The sequence below is a fragment of the Vanacampus margaritifer genome, chromosome 3 (assembly GCF_051991255.1).
Source record: "Vanacampus margaritifer isolate UIUO_Vmar chromosome 3, RoL_Vmar_1.0, whole genome shotgun sequence".
Classification (NCBI taxonomy): Eukaryota; Metazoa; Chordata; class Actinopteri; order Syngnathiformes; family Syngnathidae; genus Vanacampus; species Vanacampus margaritifer.
This window is the reverse complement of record NC_135434.1, coordinates 2640665-2657862: the sequence shown is the minus strand read 5'-3', so window position 1 is coordinate 2657862 and position 17198 is coordinate 2640665. Positions and strand designations below refer to the sequence as shown.

At 40.2% G+C, this 17198-nt stretch overlaps 2 protein-coding genes across 4 annotated transcripts in view; one reads left to right on the top strand and one right to left on the bottom strand.

Annotated features, from left to right (window-relative positions):
- znrf3 (zinc and ring finger 3) overlaps nt 1-17198 on the bottom strand; it is an 83126-nt gene that overhangs the window by 61888 nt on the left and 4040 nt on the right. For 2 of the 3 annotated variants that reach the window (XM_077560585.1, XM_077560586.1), the window contains exon 1: nt 2852-3422. The exons of the other annotated variant lie outside the window; for it this stretch is intronic. In XM_077560585.1, the coding sequence (XP_077416711.1) occupies nt 2852-3190 (339 nt within the window). In that variant the 5' untranslated portion in view covers nt 3191-3422. Of the gene's footprint in view, nt 1-2851; nt 3423-17198 lie in introns of those variants that run through there. 3 annotated transcript variants of the gene reach the window in all.
- On the top strand, nt 11919-14775 carry xbp1 (X-box binding protein 1). The gene is given in 6 exon segments (XM_077560689.1): nt 11919-12258; nt 12834-12930; nt 13058-13174; nt 13274-13363; nt 13366-13440; nt 13845-14775. Coding segments are annotated over 6 exon segments (1182 nt in total). The 5' UTR covers nt 11919-12028; the 3' UTR covers nt 14418-14775.

Here is a 17198-nt window from a genome sequence, read left to right as displayed (position 1 = left end):
GTGCGGTTTTCCAACGTAAAGCCGACGTCCGGCACTCGCGCGTGGTCGCCGGGCGGCGCCAAAACGGCCACGAAGGAAGGAGAATCACGAGCGGCGGACATTTTTTTTTATCCCGCCGTGTGTCACTCACGCGATGATGATTAACTTTGTGGATGCAGAGGCTTTGAAATAATGCACACATGCTGCATTAGTGGTGTACACATTATATATGATGTCACTGTGGTACGTAACCATTACATCTTTTGTAAATTTGAGGCATCTAGACGGTATGTAAATATGCCACATTGACAGTGAATGTGATGCAAATATAGTACATTTAATATGTACATTAGTGACATATTACCATTAAATATGGCAAATTGTTCTTGTTGGCTCTTTGGATTGTCTATGTAGATTTATGATGATTAGAACACTTGAAGTATTTAAGGTTTTATATTATCACTATGTAGTGGTTCATTACTATTATTAAGTTTAGTATGAACATGGACGAATATAAATTACAAAAATATTGAGAACATTGACAACAACCCTTATGAGCATGATGAGAATGGCTTTAGGCGCTCATTGGCTTTTTTTTTTTTTTTGCTTGTTGTTGTTATTGTTCAAATTCAAATACAATATAATATAATATGACATCGATATGATGCGTCAGACAAGGTGTATATAATAAGAATATTGTAGAATATGGTGTCAAAATGTTATATTATAGGTAGCGTTGTTCCGATACCGTTTTTTTTGGGCTCCAATACCGTTTTTTTGGGCCCCGATACCGATTCCAATAGGCAGTTCTGCAGTATCGGCCGATACCGTATCGATACCGAGGTTGTTGTTTTTTTCAACTTGAAAAAGCTGCCTTGCCATTGGTTGAAAGCATATCTTGGCTGGGCATGCAGTGAACACGTCACCCATCAGTGAATGTCGTGCACAAGCAAGACACAAGATGCCGCCTCCAAAGTCCTATATTAGTGTGGGAAATAATGCTATCGGCATGTTACTTGTTAGTACTTGCCGATGACGATACCACTGTTTTAATGCCGTATCGGGGCCTCTCTCGACACCGGTATCGGAACAACACTAATTATAGGAGCATTAAATATGTAAATAGATAGTTAGATGCATTGTGTAAAGACCGTTAGATATGCACCGGTAAAACATGGTAAAGTAGAAATGTAGACATTACTAACGAAATACACTACATGAAAAATAAATATGGTGCAAATATGCAATATAAACACAATACATACTAGATGATGTAAATATGGCCAATTAGAGGTGTATTGATATTCATTATTATGTAAATAGTCAATATAGACATCGCATGATGTAAATAAGGTACATAACTATTAAATATGATTTAATGTGGTACACCAGAAATCTATTATTTCATGATATATAATGCTACTAATAATTAATAAAAGAGGATTATGATTTGATGTGTATTGTCCTTAAACACAATTTAAAGATGGTACAGAGAGATTAAATATGGTGTAAATATTCCACAGGCAACAAGAAAATAGTTTCACGTGACGGTTTACACGTGATCTGTGCAGAGATGTAAACAGACCAAATTGTCCCTACATGGGCACTTAATTGGGCACCTGCAGTGTAGCTGCTAAACGATGCTAAACTAAACTAAGCTAAGCAAACCACTCGAAAAAATGCTCTACACACACTCACAAAAAAAAAACGTCATTCCTTTTACATTGTTGTTTGCACTTGCTGATGTGTTCAATGTCGTGTTTTCTACAGTTTCTAGGCCTTTTCCTCCTGTTTCTTAGCATACATACCACGACCTACATTTCAAAACTGTGCAGGTATGTTCTCCATGCAAGTCAAGCATCAAAGCATTACGACAAACATTACAACCATTTCAAAGCCTTATCTGCCCTGCAATCGAGCTTCCGATCAAATATTTGTGAAGCAACATCCGAGATTTACGAGGCACTTTCAACGCAATGGTGGCCAAGTCCATGAGGCAAGAAAAAAAAATTGAAAGTTACTGCAACAAAAAGTCGAGCACCTGAACGCACCATTGCATATGGTGTGTTCAATGCAAATATGGTCAATTATTTGAGCTATATATGTTAAGAAAATAAATATATAAATATGATACATTAGATGTTTATAATAATAATAGGAGGCATTGAATAATTAAATGTGGATAGACATCACGTGATGTCAATATGCTACCTTCTAGGCGCATTATTGTTAAATAGAATGGTACATTTGAGGTGTATAGACAGTAAAGATAAGATAAATATGTTAAACAACAATAAATGTCATGTAAATTAAGAGGTGTAGTCTAGTCATTAAATATGATGCACTACATTACAAGCATTGCAACAATGATCAACTCCAAAATCCGGCCTCTAATCAAATGTTTACGAGGCACTATCAACCCAACGACAGCAGCAAAAAGCGTTTCTTTGAACAAGCTCAAATTAAAACTAAATCTTGCGCACCTGAACGCACCATGGTGTTTTCTGTGTGCAACGCCGGAAGTAGACCCCCCTTAAAAAAAAACTTCAAAACAACAAACTTTTTCTTTCTTTCTTTTTTTTTGCACCACGCCAAACACCCCGTGCGTGCACCCAAAGTGCACAAACCACAAAAATAAACTTGACAAACTATTCGTGGGATAACAAACGAAAAAAAAAGTTGCCAGCGTGAATGAATTCCACCAGATAGGAGCCATCTTGTGACCGCATTGGGGCTGCAAAGTAGTACCATCCTCACACATACACACACAAGCAAGCATGGATGGACACGCACGCGCGAGCGCACGCGCTCCTGTCAACCTCCGCCAAGGTAAAGTTAGAAAGCAGCGTGTTTCGAGACACTTGACACGTACTTGGACGATCTCCCCCTCGGCGCTGATGGTGGCTCCAGCCTTGGAGAAGCGTCCCTGCAAGCCCGTCGTGTACGTGGTGTAATCCCCGTTGGCACTGGACTCGAACAGGACCACCTCCACATAGGCCGTATCCTTGGCGAGGGCGACACGGGGCTCGGCGGCCAGCACGGCGGCGAGGAAGAGCAGCGCCGCCGCCGCCGACGAGCCGGGATGTTGGTGATGGTACTGGTGAGGGTGGTCCCGCTCCGAACCGCCCCGCCACGGTGCCACCACCGTCGGCATCAGCAGCAGCATCGTCCTGGTAGTCGTCCGGGTAGTCGCGGTAGTCGTCGTTATCATCTCGCCGGCTGGATCAGCGGCGCCGAGCGGAACGGCATGTCCGACGCGAGGCGAGCCAGTGGTGCGATGCGCCGAAATAAGATTTTTTTTTCTTCCTTTTTTTCTTTTTTTTTTTTTAGGGGAGGGGGGGATAAGGAGCGAAAATGTGCGGAAACACACCGGGGGAGCGTGTTTAGTTCACCACTGAGAGTCTGTCAATGACACTGGCTGCTGCTCAAGCCTCCTCCCCCTCCGTTCCTCGCTTGCCCCCTCCTCCTCCCCCTTTATTTCTCACCCCTCCCTCCTCCCCCCGCCCTCCTCTACAAAGCGGATCTCCTTTGATCTCAAACACGTGATTTTTTTTCTAACTTTTTTCTTCTCTCCCTCCCAAAAGGCTTCTGGCCCCGCCCCCTTTCACGCTCAAGTGCCAGCACTCGGTTTGTTAAGGAGGCACTCGTCAGCCGGGACGTCACTGGGATAAAAGTTTGACTTAGTGTGATGCGCCTTTTGTAATAACAGGAATAGTTTACACATAATATGTAATATTTTATAATAATAAAAATATTCATAGTATACTCTTAATTCTAGCTCGATTGTGACCCTTACCTGTCATTCCACCTTAAAAGAAAACTCAACCAAAACAAGACTTATTTCAATCAAATTAACTATTGCCAATTCCAAACATCCGGGCCTTTCTAATATTTCCGCACCTTACACGGTGAAAACAAACGGTATGTTGTATTGTTTTAGCCTGTGACTACAATACAAACCAGGCAGATTGTTATAGTAGTCAAACAACATTTCATCACATTTTGAAATCAAAATAATCCTCACAAATCAAATTACAACAATCCAAAATCTAATGCTTTTCAATGAGTGGAGAGCGTCCTTTCATCGAGTTAATGCTGCATTCGAGGAAGGCGGGAAGTCTGATTAATCCCACTCTGATTGTCCTCCTAACGATATTAAAACATTTGAGGCTAATCAAATAACAAAGATGGCTGATTCCAATCAATTGTCTGTTGTTCTGGTTAACGCAGTCAGTCCAAATCACGTTGGGTTTGTGAAGTTACTTCCTTCGAATAAATAATTAATGTAATAAAAAAAAAAGAGATACATTTGTTTAGAATTGTGTAAATTATATTTGCCATTCATGGTTTGTGTCTCTATTGTCGAGTGATGGCCGGTTGGTAATGTCGGGGTCCTTTTTTCCCCCCGACTTCGCAACATGGATCTCCAAGTTTAAAGGGGCATTCCTGTGCACACTTCCTGGTTTGAAGTTGCAAAAGTCTGACTCTATTTTACTTAATTCAGTTTATCATAACAGGAATAGTTCACATATAGACTTCATATTTTGTAAATAGTTTAGCATATAAGCCTTATCCTAGGCTCACTTATCACCTTTACCTGCCGTTTTACCTTAAAAAAAACACTTAACAGAGTTAATTTGCAATTACATTGCTATTAGTGAAGGAGGCCCTCCTTAATTGGGACTCAAAGTTTGACCTAATTCATCTCTTTTTCGTATTGATAATAATGTTTTTCACATAAACTACAATTTGTGTAAAAATTTCAAGAAAAAATTGCTCTTTTTTCTTCCCATTCCACCTATGAAAAAAAAAACATCTGCACAGGACTAATTTTCAATCACATTGCTATAGTGAAGAGTTAAGGAGGCTCATTGTGCCACTACTACAACACACTTACTTTACCGCTTTTCATAATTGTTCCAATTATTTTATAAATAAACAATAATAAATATAAATTGGCTTTTTGTGTTAATTCAGGTCTTTTTCCAAATATTTTTTTCAGAATAATCATCAATCATCATAAGTGAGCACAGACAGTTGAAAAGTTCACTCAGGCAAAGACGATTCCACTTTTGGGATAACGCTGCCCTCTGTTGCATGACTGAATAAGACACACTTGTTGCAAGGCCACACTGTTGTGCTCTGAGTTTTCCATCTATTTTAAGTAACAGTGCCAACCTTGGCTCTCCTTTCCCACATGTGAGGGCATTACAGTAAGGATACAGTACAAACCCATAAAAAGGATAATTGAAAAAACGTGATTATGCAGGGGAACACTGTATTTGGTATCTGTAGCAATGCTACAAATATGCTAACCGTCACTTCCTTTTTGTGGTATCAACGTTAAACTTATCTCACTTTATCTAAACTTTCTGGAACTTGGTGACATTTTAACATACAAGATAAATTTAACAAATTGTCATTACCTGTTTTCTAATCAATGCTAAGCTAACTGCTAAATGCATCCATCCATTTACTATCCCGCAGTCACTATTTGCTTATTTTTATATGTAGCCTATTATCAATGCTAAATTATCACCTGCCTTTTTTACGAAGAGGAAAATAATTGGGTAATAATCTCGGTCTGTTTGAAGTATAAACATTAAACTAATATCTGTTTCCATCAATGTTAATTGGAAAAAAAATATTTAATGTCCAAAAGCCGCCTCATGCCAGAAAGACCAAGTGCGTAACTTGGCTTGATGAAAAGAGTTTAACAGTATAGCTCAACAATTCAGTACGTACATTGTTTTTTGTTCAATCTTTGCACGATTTCAGCAATTATCTTTAGAAACAAATCCCCAAATTTACCTTACATGACCTTTGAGCTAAACTCACGTCTACGCTCGAGTTTCCAGATGAAATGTTGAACTCTAAACCATTGACTCGTGGTATCAATGCTAAAATACGCTAAGCTCACTGTCACAGTCACTGCCCGTCTTGTTCTACTCATTATTGATGTCATGACACGTTCCCAGTCGAGTTGGAGTGGTGACATCACGGTAAACATGCAACACGCCACATTGTCATCATGAGAAAATCATCTCACATCATCATCCCAGGGGCCCCAATAGTGTATCCCCCATCCTCCCACCATCCATCCTCCCCTAATTGCTTTATGCAATGACATGCGGCCTTATGGGAGGCCCCTTCTTCATCATCATCATCATCATCATTCTGGCTTCAAGCAATAACGTCAGTTGCAACAAAGGGTCAATTGAGTACTGTTTGAATAGTTACTGTCACTAAGAATAGTGGGCAACAGTACTGTGTGTTTAATAAATGTGCAGTTTAAAATCAGTAAGATTTTCACTAGGACACAATAAATCAATAGGATTCTTGTTATGAGAATGTGAGAATCCTCCAATGTTTGGTTGGAATTTTTGATGAGGACAGTGACAGTTATTACTATCGCTACATATGTACAAAAAGTGATTGGATTATTGTCATGACATCATTAATCCTTTAGAGTTAATAGTGTCAATGCTAAGGTAATTGTAACTAATCTATTTCCAGCAACAATGCTAAGATGGGCTAATTAGCTAAGTCAGTCACATCTGTTGGTATTATCAATGCTAAAATAAGATTACTGTCATAGGTAAAGTAGAATGCTACCATGTCGATGCTGACTATTACTTGTCCTAGTATCAACACAAAGCTGACAGCAACTGCCACCGGTTATTTATTTTTAAACAATGCTAAAATAATTCGCTTTTAGTATCAAATGTGACACGTTCCGACGTCAAATTATTTTATACCCATTGCTAATCTAACACTCAATGTCTGTTTATTGTTGTATACAAAGATAAACTGCTTCAATAAGTTGCATTTTAGCATCTTTATTTGGATTTATTTTTGTTTTTGGCACACTCATGCTATTGTTAGAGCTACACTAAATGTTGTAGTTGCTAGCTCTAAGCACCAGAGGGCAACATAGCCGCATGACATATAACTTTTGCCATTCGGCCAGGAGCCTGCAAGGAAGGAAGGAAAAACAATGGTAGTATGAAAGTGAGAAGGGATAGATGGATGGGAAAAGGAAGTAAAGAAGCAAGCAAGGACAAATAAAATAATTGGATGGATGGAATGAAGGATGCATGAACGCAGGAACAGAAGGAAAAGGACAAACAAGGGCAAAGGAAATAAGACATGGAGAGAGGGGCAAGGATAGAACACCAGAAGGAATGACACATTCAAAACCGGTTTTGAAACCTTAACCCAGTTTAGACCGCCAGCTTCCTTTGAAAGCCATTTGTTTCACCATGGTCGTGTTACTGAGACCCAATAAAGTGTAGGGACGGAGTTGCTGTACTGTACTGTCCATACAGAGGCTGTGGGAAACCCGCAGGCCCAGCAAACAACATCCCAGTGCATTGTGGGTCGGGAGCAGAATGTGAAAAGAAGTAAGGTAAACAAAATGAGCACCCCCCCACCCCGCCCGCTTATTCCTCCAGCTGGGCTCTGTCCCAGGGCGGGCCCACCGCTACACAATATGTGCCATAGTTTACACACACCCCGCCTGGCTGTTGTTTACTGAGAGGGAGGCTCTGTTTAATGCCTCTTAATTCAATCAACAGCTTTGCAGACACTAAATCGATTTTCATAGCTTTGTGGCTTTTGCCAAGATATTTCACTAATTCAACTTACATTATTTTCCATATTACTGTAGTTACAATTTGCTGCATTTTTACTTTCCGTTCCGTCTTCAATTCCGCGTATCCGCTTATTTACTTACTACTATCATTATATTGCCGATTAAAAATAATGTTTTTTAAATTCAGTTTCTCTGCATGCTTACTGTAAATATTTTAGTTTTATCAGTATGAACTATATATTTAGTTAATATTACTATTGTTATTATCAATAAATGAAATAACGTTCAATAAAGTGATATTCCAAGATTTTTTTTTTTCTAGTTTTGTGGAGCTTTCAAAATATTTTGCTACCATCCTTTTAATTAAACACAATAATATTCACCAGGCGAGATAACACTGACTGGAGTGAAGCAGCAGCGGGCATGCTGAATTTTTCATACTGCAGTTCCAAACATAAATTGTACATTCCAGGGTTTTTCTTTATAGCTTTTTCTAAACATTTTACGACAATACGTTTAAATTACATTTTTTTTTTGTCTATTTATACCTTTTGACACCCACTCACTAGCTTTTGGGATTGGTCTATTGTGAGGAAACGCCCCACTTGTAATCACACACACGCCAACTCTGAGCCCAAGGGAGGATACCCGCCTCTGTTATTTGCATTTGAGTGTGCACGTTTAACCATTCATTAAATACTCACACTCTACACTTAACACTGAACTCAAGTAAAATAGACTCTATATGACAAAATGATAGCTCCATCACAAGATGAGTGGAAATTTCACCTTTACCACACAATTATATTTTGCCTACTTTTTTTCAATTTATTTTATTTGTAATTTATTTCTTGAGGAAACCGCTTGATGAGAAGGCGTATATTTCTTGGGGAAATTGAATCAACTGAAACGTTGATGAAGAACATAACACAGGATTACTTAACAAAAATTGTAGAACAAAGAAATAATTTTGTTAAGGGACCTTCTTATTCCAATGTGAAATCAATTTCAATAAAGTTAAATAAGCTACAAATGCTAAAATGTGCCAGCTAGTTAGCATTGTAACTACAAATGGGAGGCCTACTTTTTTCAAAGTGAAACAATTGCTTTAACAAAGTAAAGATTAAAATAGTGAGCAAATGCTACAAATGTGCTAGCTAGCAAGCATTTCATTTGTCAGAAACATCCGCTGGAAATTGTTAATCAAAAGTCAAACAACCAAAACAGTCACAAACAACAAGGCACAAATGCTGAAATATGCTACTTAGTTAGCCTTTTGTCGCTCAAAAGACATCCACAACAAACTAAACAACAAAATGAAGACTGAAAAGTGAGCTACAAATGCTACAATGTTAGCTAGCTAATTATCCTTTCGGCAATCAGCGACATCACTTTTGTAAAGTGTGAAGTGAAGCAACCAAAACTATTTAAATAAAGTTGAGAGTTCAAGAGTGGGCTACAGATGCTAGAATGTGCCTGCTTATTAGCATTTTATCCGCAAAAATGTACGCTCCAAATAAAAGGTCTATTTTTTTCTAACTTCAACAAAGCAAAGTGTGAAATAGCGCAGCTGCAAAATGCAAATGCTTAGTTCGAATTAGCGACATCCACTACAAATGACAGGCCTACTTTTTCCAAAGTGAAACAACGGAAACAAACATTCATGAGTCGCTAATTAGCATTCAATCTGTCAAAGAAGTCCTCGGGCTACTGTATATAACTTTAAATGTTAACTTAGTAGTGCTACTGATATAAAAAAATAAAAAAAACACACATTTAAAGTTGACCTGAGACATATTGTTTAACACACGTCCGTGCTTGGAGTTCCACTTGCACTTAAATGTACTTAAAAGAACCGGTCAAACAGCAAAGAGGAGCCTGTAATGCTCTGCTGCCGTTCACTCGACCAACAAGGCTTTGAAGGTTTTGTGGACTTTGTGCCTTTACGGCCATGCAAGCGCGTCCTCATATGTGAGCTTGTTTGCAGTTAAACAAGGAGAAGCAAGCGGCTTAAAAACAAAACAAAACAAAAACTTGTGTAACAGCATTTTGCTGTTATTACTATAAAAATATGGGAAACAAACATTTATTCAGTCTTAATTTTGCATTATTGTAGTTATTATCAACTATTTGTAATTTTTTAAATATTGTTGACCATTATATATGCTATATTTTTAGTCATATGGTGATAATTACTATATCATGTTTTAGTATTATACATTACAAGTTGTGATCTTTTTATTTTTGCTATTTTGTGTCTAATATTGTCTTTTATGGTGTATTTATTTACCATGGTACTTTTTCAATTTTAATTTTATGTATTTATTATGATGAGTGTTTTATTATTTTCTAATTAACAATTTTAGGATTAATTTTATACTGTTTTTGTTAAAAAAAAAAAATTTTTACTACGTATTTTCAAATGTTAGGAATTTGTTACTTCAGTGACCAAAAATGGTTCGTCATCAACGTTGTGATGTCTGATATTGTGTTTCACACTATGACTAAAAGGACTTTGGTGCATTCTGCTGCACTTGAGCGACATAACAAAAGCTAACACTTCACCCAAAGTGCCAAAGTGCTGCTTTACTGTTGAATGTTCCGCTCCTTAGAAATGGATTGGATCCAAAGCTCGGCAAACGTTTGCTTGCTGGGTTGGGAAAACATGGATTCTTGTTTGAGGGCATTGCAAGCTTGTTTGAAGTGTTTGTTTTCTAATTGGCTGCTGAATGATAGAAAGCGCTTTTATCTGGGGCGCTGCGTCCTTGTTGACAGAATCAAACACCTTCATGTCATGCGCCGATACTTATAAAACGGTCAAAGTTAAACGGAATGCTGCAACAAAACTATTTTGACCTACTTTACATTTAATTGTCAGTTTATTTCTGCAAATAAACAAAAGGAAGTTATGAAAGAAAAAAATGTCAAAAACAAGGAGGAAACTAGACATGAGGTCAGGAATTTAAAGCAGGCTTTCCTGAACATTAACAATGATCGTGTAACAATGACATACTTTTTACGACATTGCTATAAAGTAATCACGCAGAGCAAAACAGCCTGAATGTGCCACACCAAAAACCTTTCAATTTGATTGATGATATGTACAATAAATTTCCAATTTTGGTTCCAATTCGTAAGAGGCTATCGATAGTATTGCAAGATTGTATAATACAGAGACTCAATACACCGATGTCACGATCTGCTAAAATAAAGTATGTTTTTCAGTGATTTAGCAGTGCCGATGAATTCACCATATCGATAGTAGCACGATCAGGGTTGGGGAATCCAGGTCCAGAGAGAACAAACCCTGAAACAGTTTGACTTTAGCCACTGGTGCTTCTACTCAAAAGGTGCTTATACGAGCTCGTTTACCTGCCTACCTACTTTCTGGATCTAGATTCCCCAACCCTGATCACGATACAGGGATGGACATTACATCACGATTTGCTTCCGATGGTATCAAGGTACTGAATAATGATTTGCCAATATCTACCTATGCATATATTAGGGCTGTTAACAAGAAAAGGTTTTTAACCAGAAAATCGTTTATTATTTAAAAGATGCCAGTGCATCGAATTGAACCAAATCATTCCATTTTGAAATATACCAAGAATGGTATCAAATCGTCTAATTGGAGAGATACTGTATATGTTAGAAGAAAATGGCACATTTACACTTTTACAGTATTGACAAATTCATTCAAACGCATTATAATGGCAACAAAAAAGTCATTGCGTACCATACCAAATCGGGATATATATATTTTTACATGATATAGGTATTTTATATCATCTCGTGCTAGTCTCTAAATATCAGTTCAATACAATAATAGGTTTTTCATAGGTCATTCATCTGTTATATAAATGTACTGTATTAATATATATTTTTAAACATTTTTATTTTGTTAATGTGCATTATGATTAAAGTGTCAATATTTATATTTTGACGTATTTGTTATCATATTTCACAGCGTGTTTGGGTACTTGTCCAGGAAAATCCCATATGATGCAACCAACGCCTTTGGTTTACATTCCAATGTACTCAAATAACCCCTCCCCCTCCCCTAAGTAGCTTGCATCACTTTCTACTAAGTGAATCTCCCCTACTACATTCCAAAACAGATTCTTATATCATGAAACACATTTAAATAATAATAATTATAGCTATCCTTTATGGGCTTGTTGTTTTTAGGTTTGAAGACAAGATTTGGAGGAATTCGTCTTTTGCAAGAGGAAGAAAGTAGAAATGCAAATTAAGTAAGCGCCTTGTCCAATCACAAGCTGTAAGGCAGTGACGTCGACTTCCTCTCCAGCCTATCAGGTATCACCACGATAGTAGAAAAATCGCCGAGGCTGTCGCCCGTCTGTCAGAAGAAGAATATCACCGCGGCCACAGAAAGATCCCTCGGGTTGTTTATTTTTATTTTTGGGAGAAGGTTGATCGGAGACCGAGAACATGGTGATGGTAACGGCAACGAGCGGGGGCGCCCACAAACTGCTCCTTATCTCCGGGAAGCAGAGCGGCGGCACCGCGACGGCGAGCTTCGGCCGCCCCATCTCGGTGGTCCTGCCGTCCGCCTCCAACCAGGCGTCGTCGGACTCCGAGTCGAGCAGCTCGGCGGGGCCGCCGGTGCGCAAAAGGCAGCGGCTCACACACTTGAGCCCCGAGGAGAAATCGCTTAGAAGGTTCGCTTTGAATAATTTTTTTTTTGGGGGGGGCGGGTGAAATGACGTTGGTTTGGCTTTTATAATTTTTACTAATGTGGGTCAGGCGCAGTCATACAGTATTGATTGAATCACACAAAATGGCGGTGATGTTTAACCCAAGCGTAATAAAGTACTCCCTCTTGTTTCTTCCGTTTTTATTAGAAGTAGTATATTTTTCTCATCTTTGTTTAAACTCTTACTGAAGCTCAGCTATATTCCATGGCTTTAAACTGCCCCCTTGCATTTGTTAGGGCTTTTAACAGTCTTTAATTGTTTTATGTTCTATTCCAGCATGCTCTCTGAAGTTAACGACACCCTAAATAATCAAAAGGTTTTTAGTTATTTGTCTAGTTAATAGTGTTGCATTTAAGCCAAAAGAGTGACTGTATCAAATGGACTTTAAAACCTGCTTATCTGGCCAGAGTGGTCCCACCCGGCAGGACTTTGACTTGCCTGCGTGGCAGGAACATGGCGGGTTGAAATGCTTACTTAGCATCACGGAAAGAATGCCCTCACTTATACTCAAGTATTCACCCTCCTCCTCCTCCTCACAGGAAACTGAAAAACAGAGTTGCAGCCCAGACGGCCAGAGACAGAAAAAAAGCCAAAATGGGTGAACTGGAGCAGCAGGTCCTGGAGTTAGAATTAGAGGTATTTTACTTTTTGCGTTGGCTGGAATGCAAGAGCTGTCAGCAGTCTTGTCAGTTTAACTGCCCAATTTGTTACCTGTTTTCAGAGTAAGCAGGATAAACTTGTATTGTAATCTGCATTTTTCCAGAACCAAAAGCTTCACATTGAGAACCGGCTCTTCCGGGAAAAAAACCACAGCCTGCTTACTGAAAATGATGAGCTGAAGCTAAGACTTGGGTTGGACACCGTTGACACAAAGGAAAAGGTGCGACTCGGGTTATTTATAGGCATCTTCTTTGGCAGCTATCTGAACACAAATTAATCTCTTTTTTTCTCTCTCTCTCTCTCTCCTTGTCTGGTTCAGGTTCAGGTGTTTGTGTCTAATGGGAATGAAGCAGGTTTGGGAATCGGGTCTTCTGAGTCCGCAGCACTCAGGCTACGTGTGCCTCTGCAGAAGGTGCAGACCCAGCAGTTCCAAAACCTGAAAACTTCCCAATGGATACAGATGGTCCTGATGCTGCAGACAATGAGGTAGGTGTGCCGAGAACCCCAGATCACCGTAAATAGGATCCAGTTTTGGCATCTTTTAAAATGGAAAGCCTTAGATTTTCAGCTAAAACAACATAAAAAGGTAGGTTTACCTTAACAGCAAGAAGCTGAATTTTTTTTTTTAACTTAGAATGGTGGTATATTGAAATTGGGGGGGGGGGGGGTGTAATTTTAAGGGTAGCCATTTTGCCACTTGCTGAGCTGTGATTGGTCGATACCCAAGCAACTGTGATGCCATTTTCAGGCAACAGCAAGTGGCACTGAGATGGATAAAAATGGGTGCATATGTGGTGGACGCTTATGTTTTGCAATGCAAACTGAAACGAGGCTTAACCAAGTGAGCGCTGCAACGGGGTGAAAGTTGACCAGGCTAATCTCCTCCCCAGTCTGATCTGCTCCTGGGCATTCTGGACATCCTTGACCCGGAGCTTTTCCTTGAGTCTTGCGACAAGGAGTGCGAGGAGCCGCCGGTGCTCTTGGTTGGTGGGCGGGATCCAGTACCTGCCGCCGCACCTGCACCTCTGGGGCCCCCACCAACTAAGCTGGAGACCCTTAATGGACTGATCCACTTGGATCACATTTACACCAAGCCGGCAGAGGTGGCCATGCAAGACGTCGAGGAAAGCGACGACGAGAGCGTGATGGCTTCCTTCCCCGTCGCTGAGGTTGTGGTGGTGGTGGAGGAGGAGGAGGACGACGTGTGCGTCAAAGACGAGCCAGAGGAAGTGGGCATCCCTAGACTGATGGACGACTTCCTCTGCATTGCCAATGCCGCCGCCGCCTCCTCGCTCCCCCTCAGCGTCCTGGATAAGGAAGCCTGCCTGGCGGACGCCTACAGCGACTCCGGATACGAGGGCTCCCCGTCCCCCTTCAGCGACATGTCGTCCCCGCTGTGCTCTGAGAGCCCCTGGGACGACATGTTTGCCAATGAACTCTTCCCCCAACTCATTAGCGTATAAACATGCTCCCAATTTGCCATCAAAATAATTAGAAGACGCACGGTGCTAACGCGTAGCGTGGAGACTAATAGTTAAACGTCACCTGCTCGTATAACACTTTTCTCCCTTTAACTTTTACAGCCGGTCTGTAGCGCTCGCCATGCCGCAATGGCTCATGGGAGATGGAGTTCGCTTCTAAATTGCTATCCAGTATTGAAAATTGGGGGAAGTTGTTGGGGTTGGGGGGGGGGGGGGGTCATTTAAATATGAAATACTATTTATTTGTGTATTCTGCTTCTGGGTCGCTGTATGAAAAGATTTGAAATGTTTGCTGCTTTCCTCGTAGTCTTACTGCATTCAAATAAACTCTGCATTGCAATTTTTTGTCTTTTATCAGTGCGCCAAGAAAATTCAAATTTTTAAGCAAAGGTAAAACTAAATTCATTTAATACTCCCTATTTTAGTATATTTAATACAATTTTATTGCTTAACATTTTGTTAACGTTTCGTAGACCTTGGATGATGTAGATTTTCATTGCCGTATTTCGGCATTTCCTAGAAAAAGTTATTTCCTGTTAATGAGCAATATGCATACTTCAGAGGTCACATTTGCATTCTCAACCAAACATTGGCTGTACTTAAAAGTTGGTCTGTAAGTCAACATGACCTCAATAAGTGGAGTACAGTGACCGTGTAAAAAAAAAAAAAAAGTGCAGCATTTGTCTTTGCTAACTTCCTCTTGTGTAATTCACTTCTGGGAAGGCGGCCTGCTTGGGTTACATAACATCGCTAAAATAACCAAGCTAAATAATGCTCCAGTTGAAAAAAAAAAAAAAAAATGTGTCCGCTCCAGCATTGTAACTGCAAGTTTCTAAAGAGATTCGCACCTTTTAGTTTCTGGGGGTGGGCTGCACCGCCGCACAATTTGAGGTTTGGCTTGGACTCTCCAGATGACGTGTTGCGGCCAGGGGAACAAAAAAAGTAACTTGCAGCTGGTTTCAGCTGATTGCATCAGTTTCTCATGTCGTTGATCCACCTGCTTGTGTCCATCTGCTAAAAGTGGCAACCCGTATCTCACACTCGCACCCAATAGCTCATTTTAAAGGGGATGCATTACGTAAAAGTTCTCTGCAGTGCTTGTCCACAAAACATACACATCTTTTGTGAGTTGCCTATTTCTGATGTGAGCTGATCTAATTTACATATTACCGTCGCCAATACTACGATCAATATGGAGTGAAGTCCTCATTAGGCTGGCAGGTGAGCAGAGATTCAAACCCAGAACCTAAGAATTGTGAGGCAAACACGTTGATCACAAACTCACTGTACTGCTTTACACTATTTGACAAGTGTAACTTGAGAGTGACAATACAACTTCTCATTTTTTGGTTCTTCATGGCCACTTGAAATGACTTGCGGTAATCGCGCACTTTCCGCTCCGGATCGGTACCGGATGGTACCAAAAGCACCTCGTGTCGGCCCCACAGGACAGGGGGTGGGGTCAGATGGGCCCCCATTTGTATGAGACAGGATCACCTCAAACAAGGCTAGAAAATTTCTGCTAAAAAAAATTCTTATTATAAATAATTTTTATGTTATTAGTGTTTTTATGACATCTGGAAATTGTGACATCGCCAACTAGTGGCCGGCATGCATAGTTGCATACTACATTGGTTTTGCGTGTGTGGCATTGTTTTTGAAAATGTCATGTGGATTAAAATCTGGATAAAAAAGTTTTTTTTTACAAAGTTGATGTCATGTAAAAGTACCTACTACTAAAAGCTCTTTGTTGTGTTTTTTGTGGTGATTTAAAGGAAACCGCAGATTTGTGCTTTGGCGAAACGCTCGAAAAGTTGTTTTTAAGGTCTTGCGGGTGAAATCGAAACACATCTGCAGCTCTTCAGAAGTCACCCCCGCGCGACCACAGGCTGATTTCATTTCTCGGTATGTGACTGAGTGGGCGGCAGACATTTTGTAGTTTTTTACATATCTCCATCAAATTCCACAACGGATTTGTATACTTGCCAACTGATTTCATCATTCAAATTGGGCGGTTCTTAACCAAAATTCTTCTGTGGTGTGTCACATTTAGAAGATTTCTTTTCACTTTACAGGCTTTACTTCGAGGCCGTTCATGACGAGCTTAGCTAAAAGTGAGAGTCAAACGTGGAGAAAAGTGGCAGCTGATCAAACAGAGCTAGCGATTCATGCAAAGCAAACAAGAGCCAAGGGTCACCTGCTTGCCACTCCCCCTCAATACAAGGGGTGGGGGGGGGGGGGGTGCTTAAGGTTTTATGAATGATTCAGCGGAGTCAAAGCGAGTCAGCGTTAGGATAAACAACATATGTTCAACCGCGCTTGTCAACATGGATGAACATGAGCCGCTGGCCTGTTTAACAGCAAACATGCGCGTACTCAGTTAAACACACTCACTCCGTGCACACACACACTTATACACACTCAGTTAAATAAATGAACTCCGGTAGCTCGGCCCACGTTCACAAACACTTACTTACACCCCCCGTTCAAACACACACAACCTTCTTTTCGACCCTGACAGAGCTTCCAGGGGGAAAGAAATGTTCCTTGTCCTCTTGCTGTTGATTCATGAGCAGACAAGCTGCCACATGTACGGGAAGTGAAACCAAAGCAACGGGGCCTCGCGTCATACGTGACGCACTTCCATTCGGCATCACCCTAGAAATCTTCAGCATTTCTTTCTTACCTTCATTGAGGCTTTCACTTTCAAACAACATATTCAACATTACTACGTATGGAAGAAGCACATTTTTTCCTGTTGGA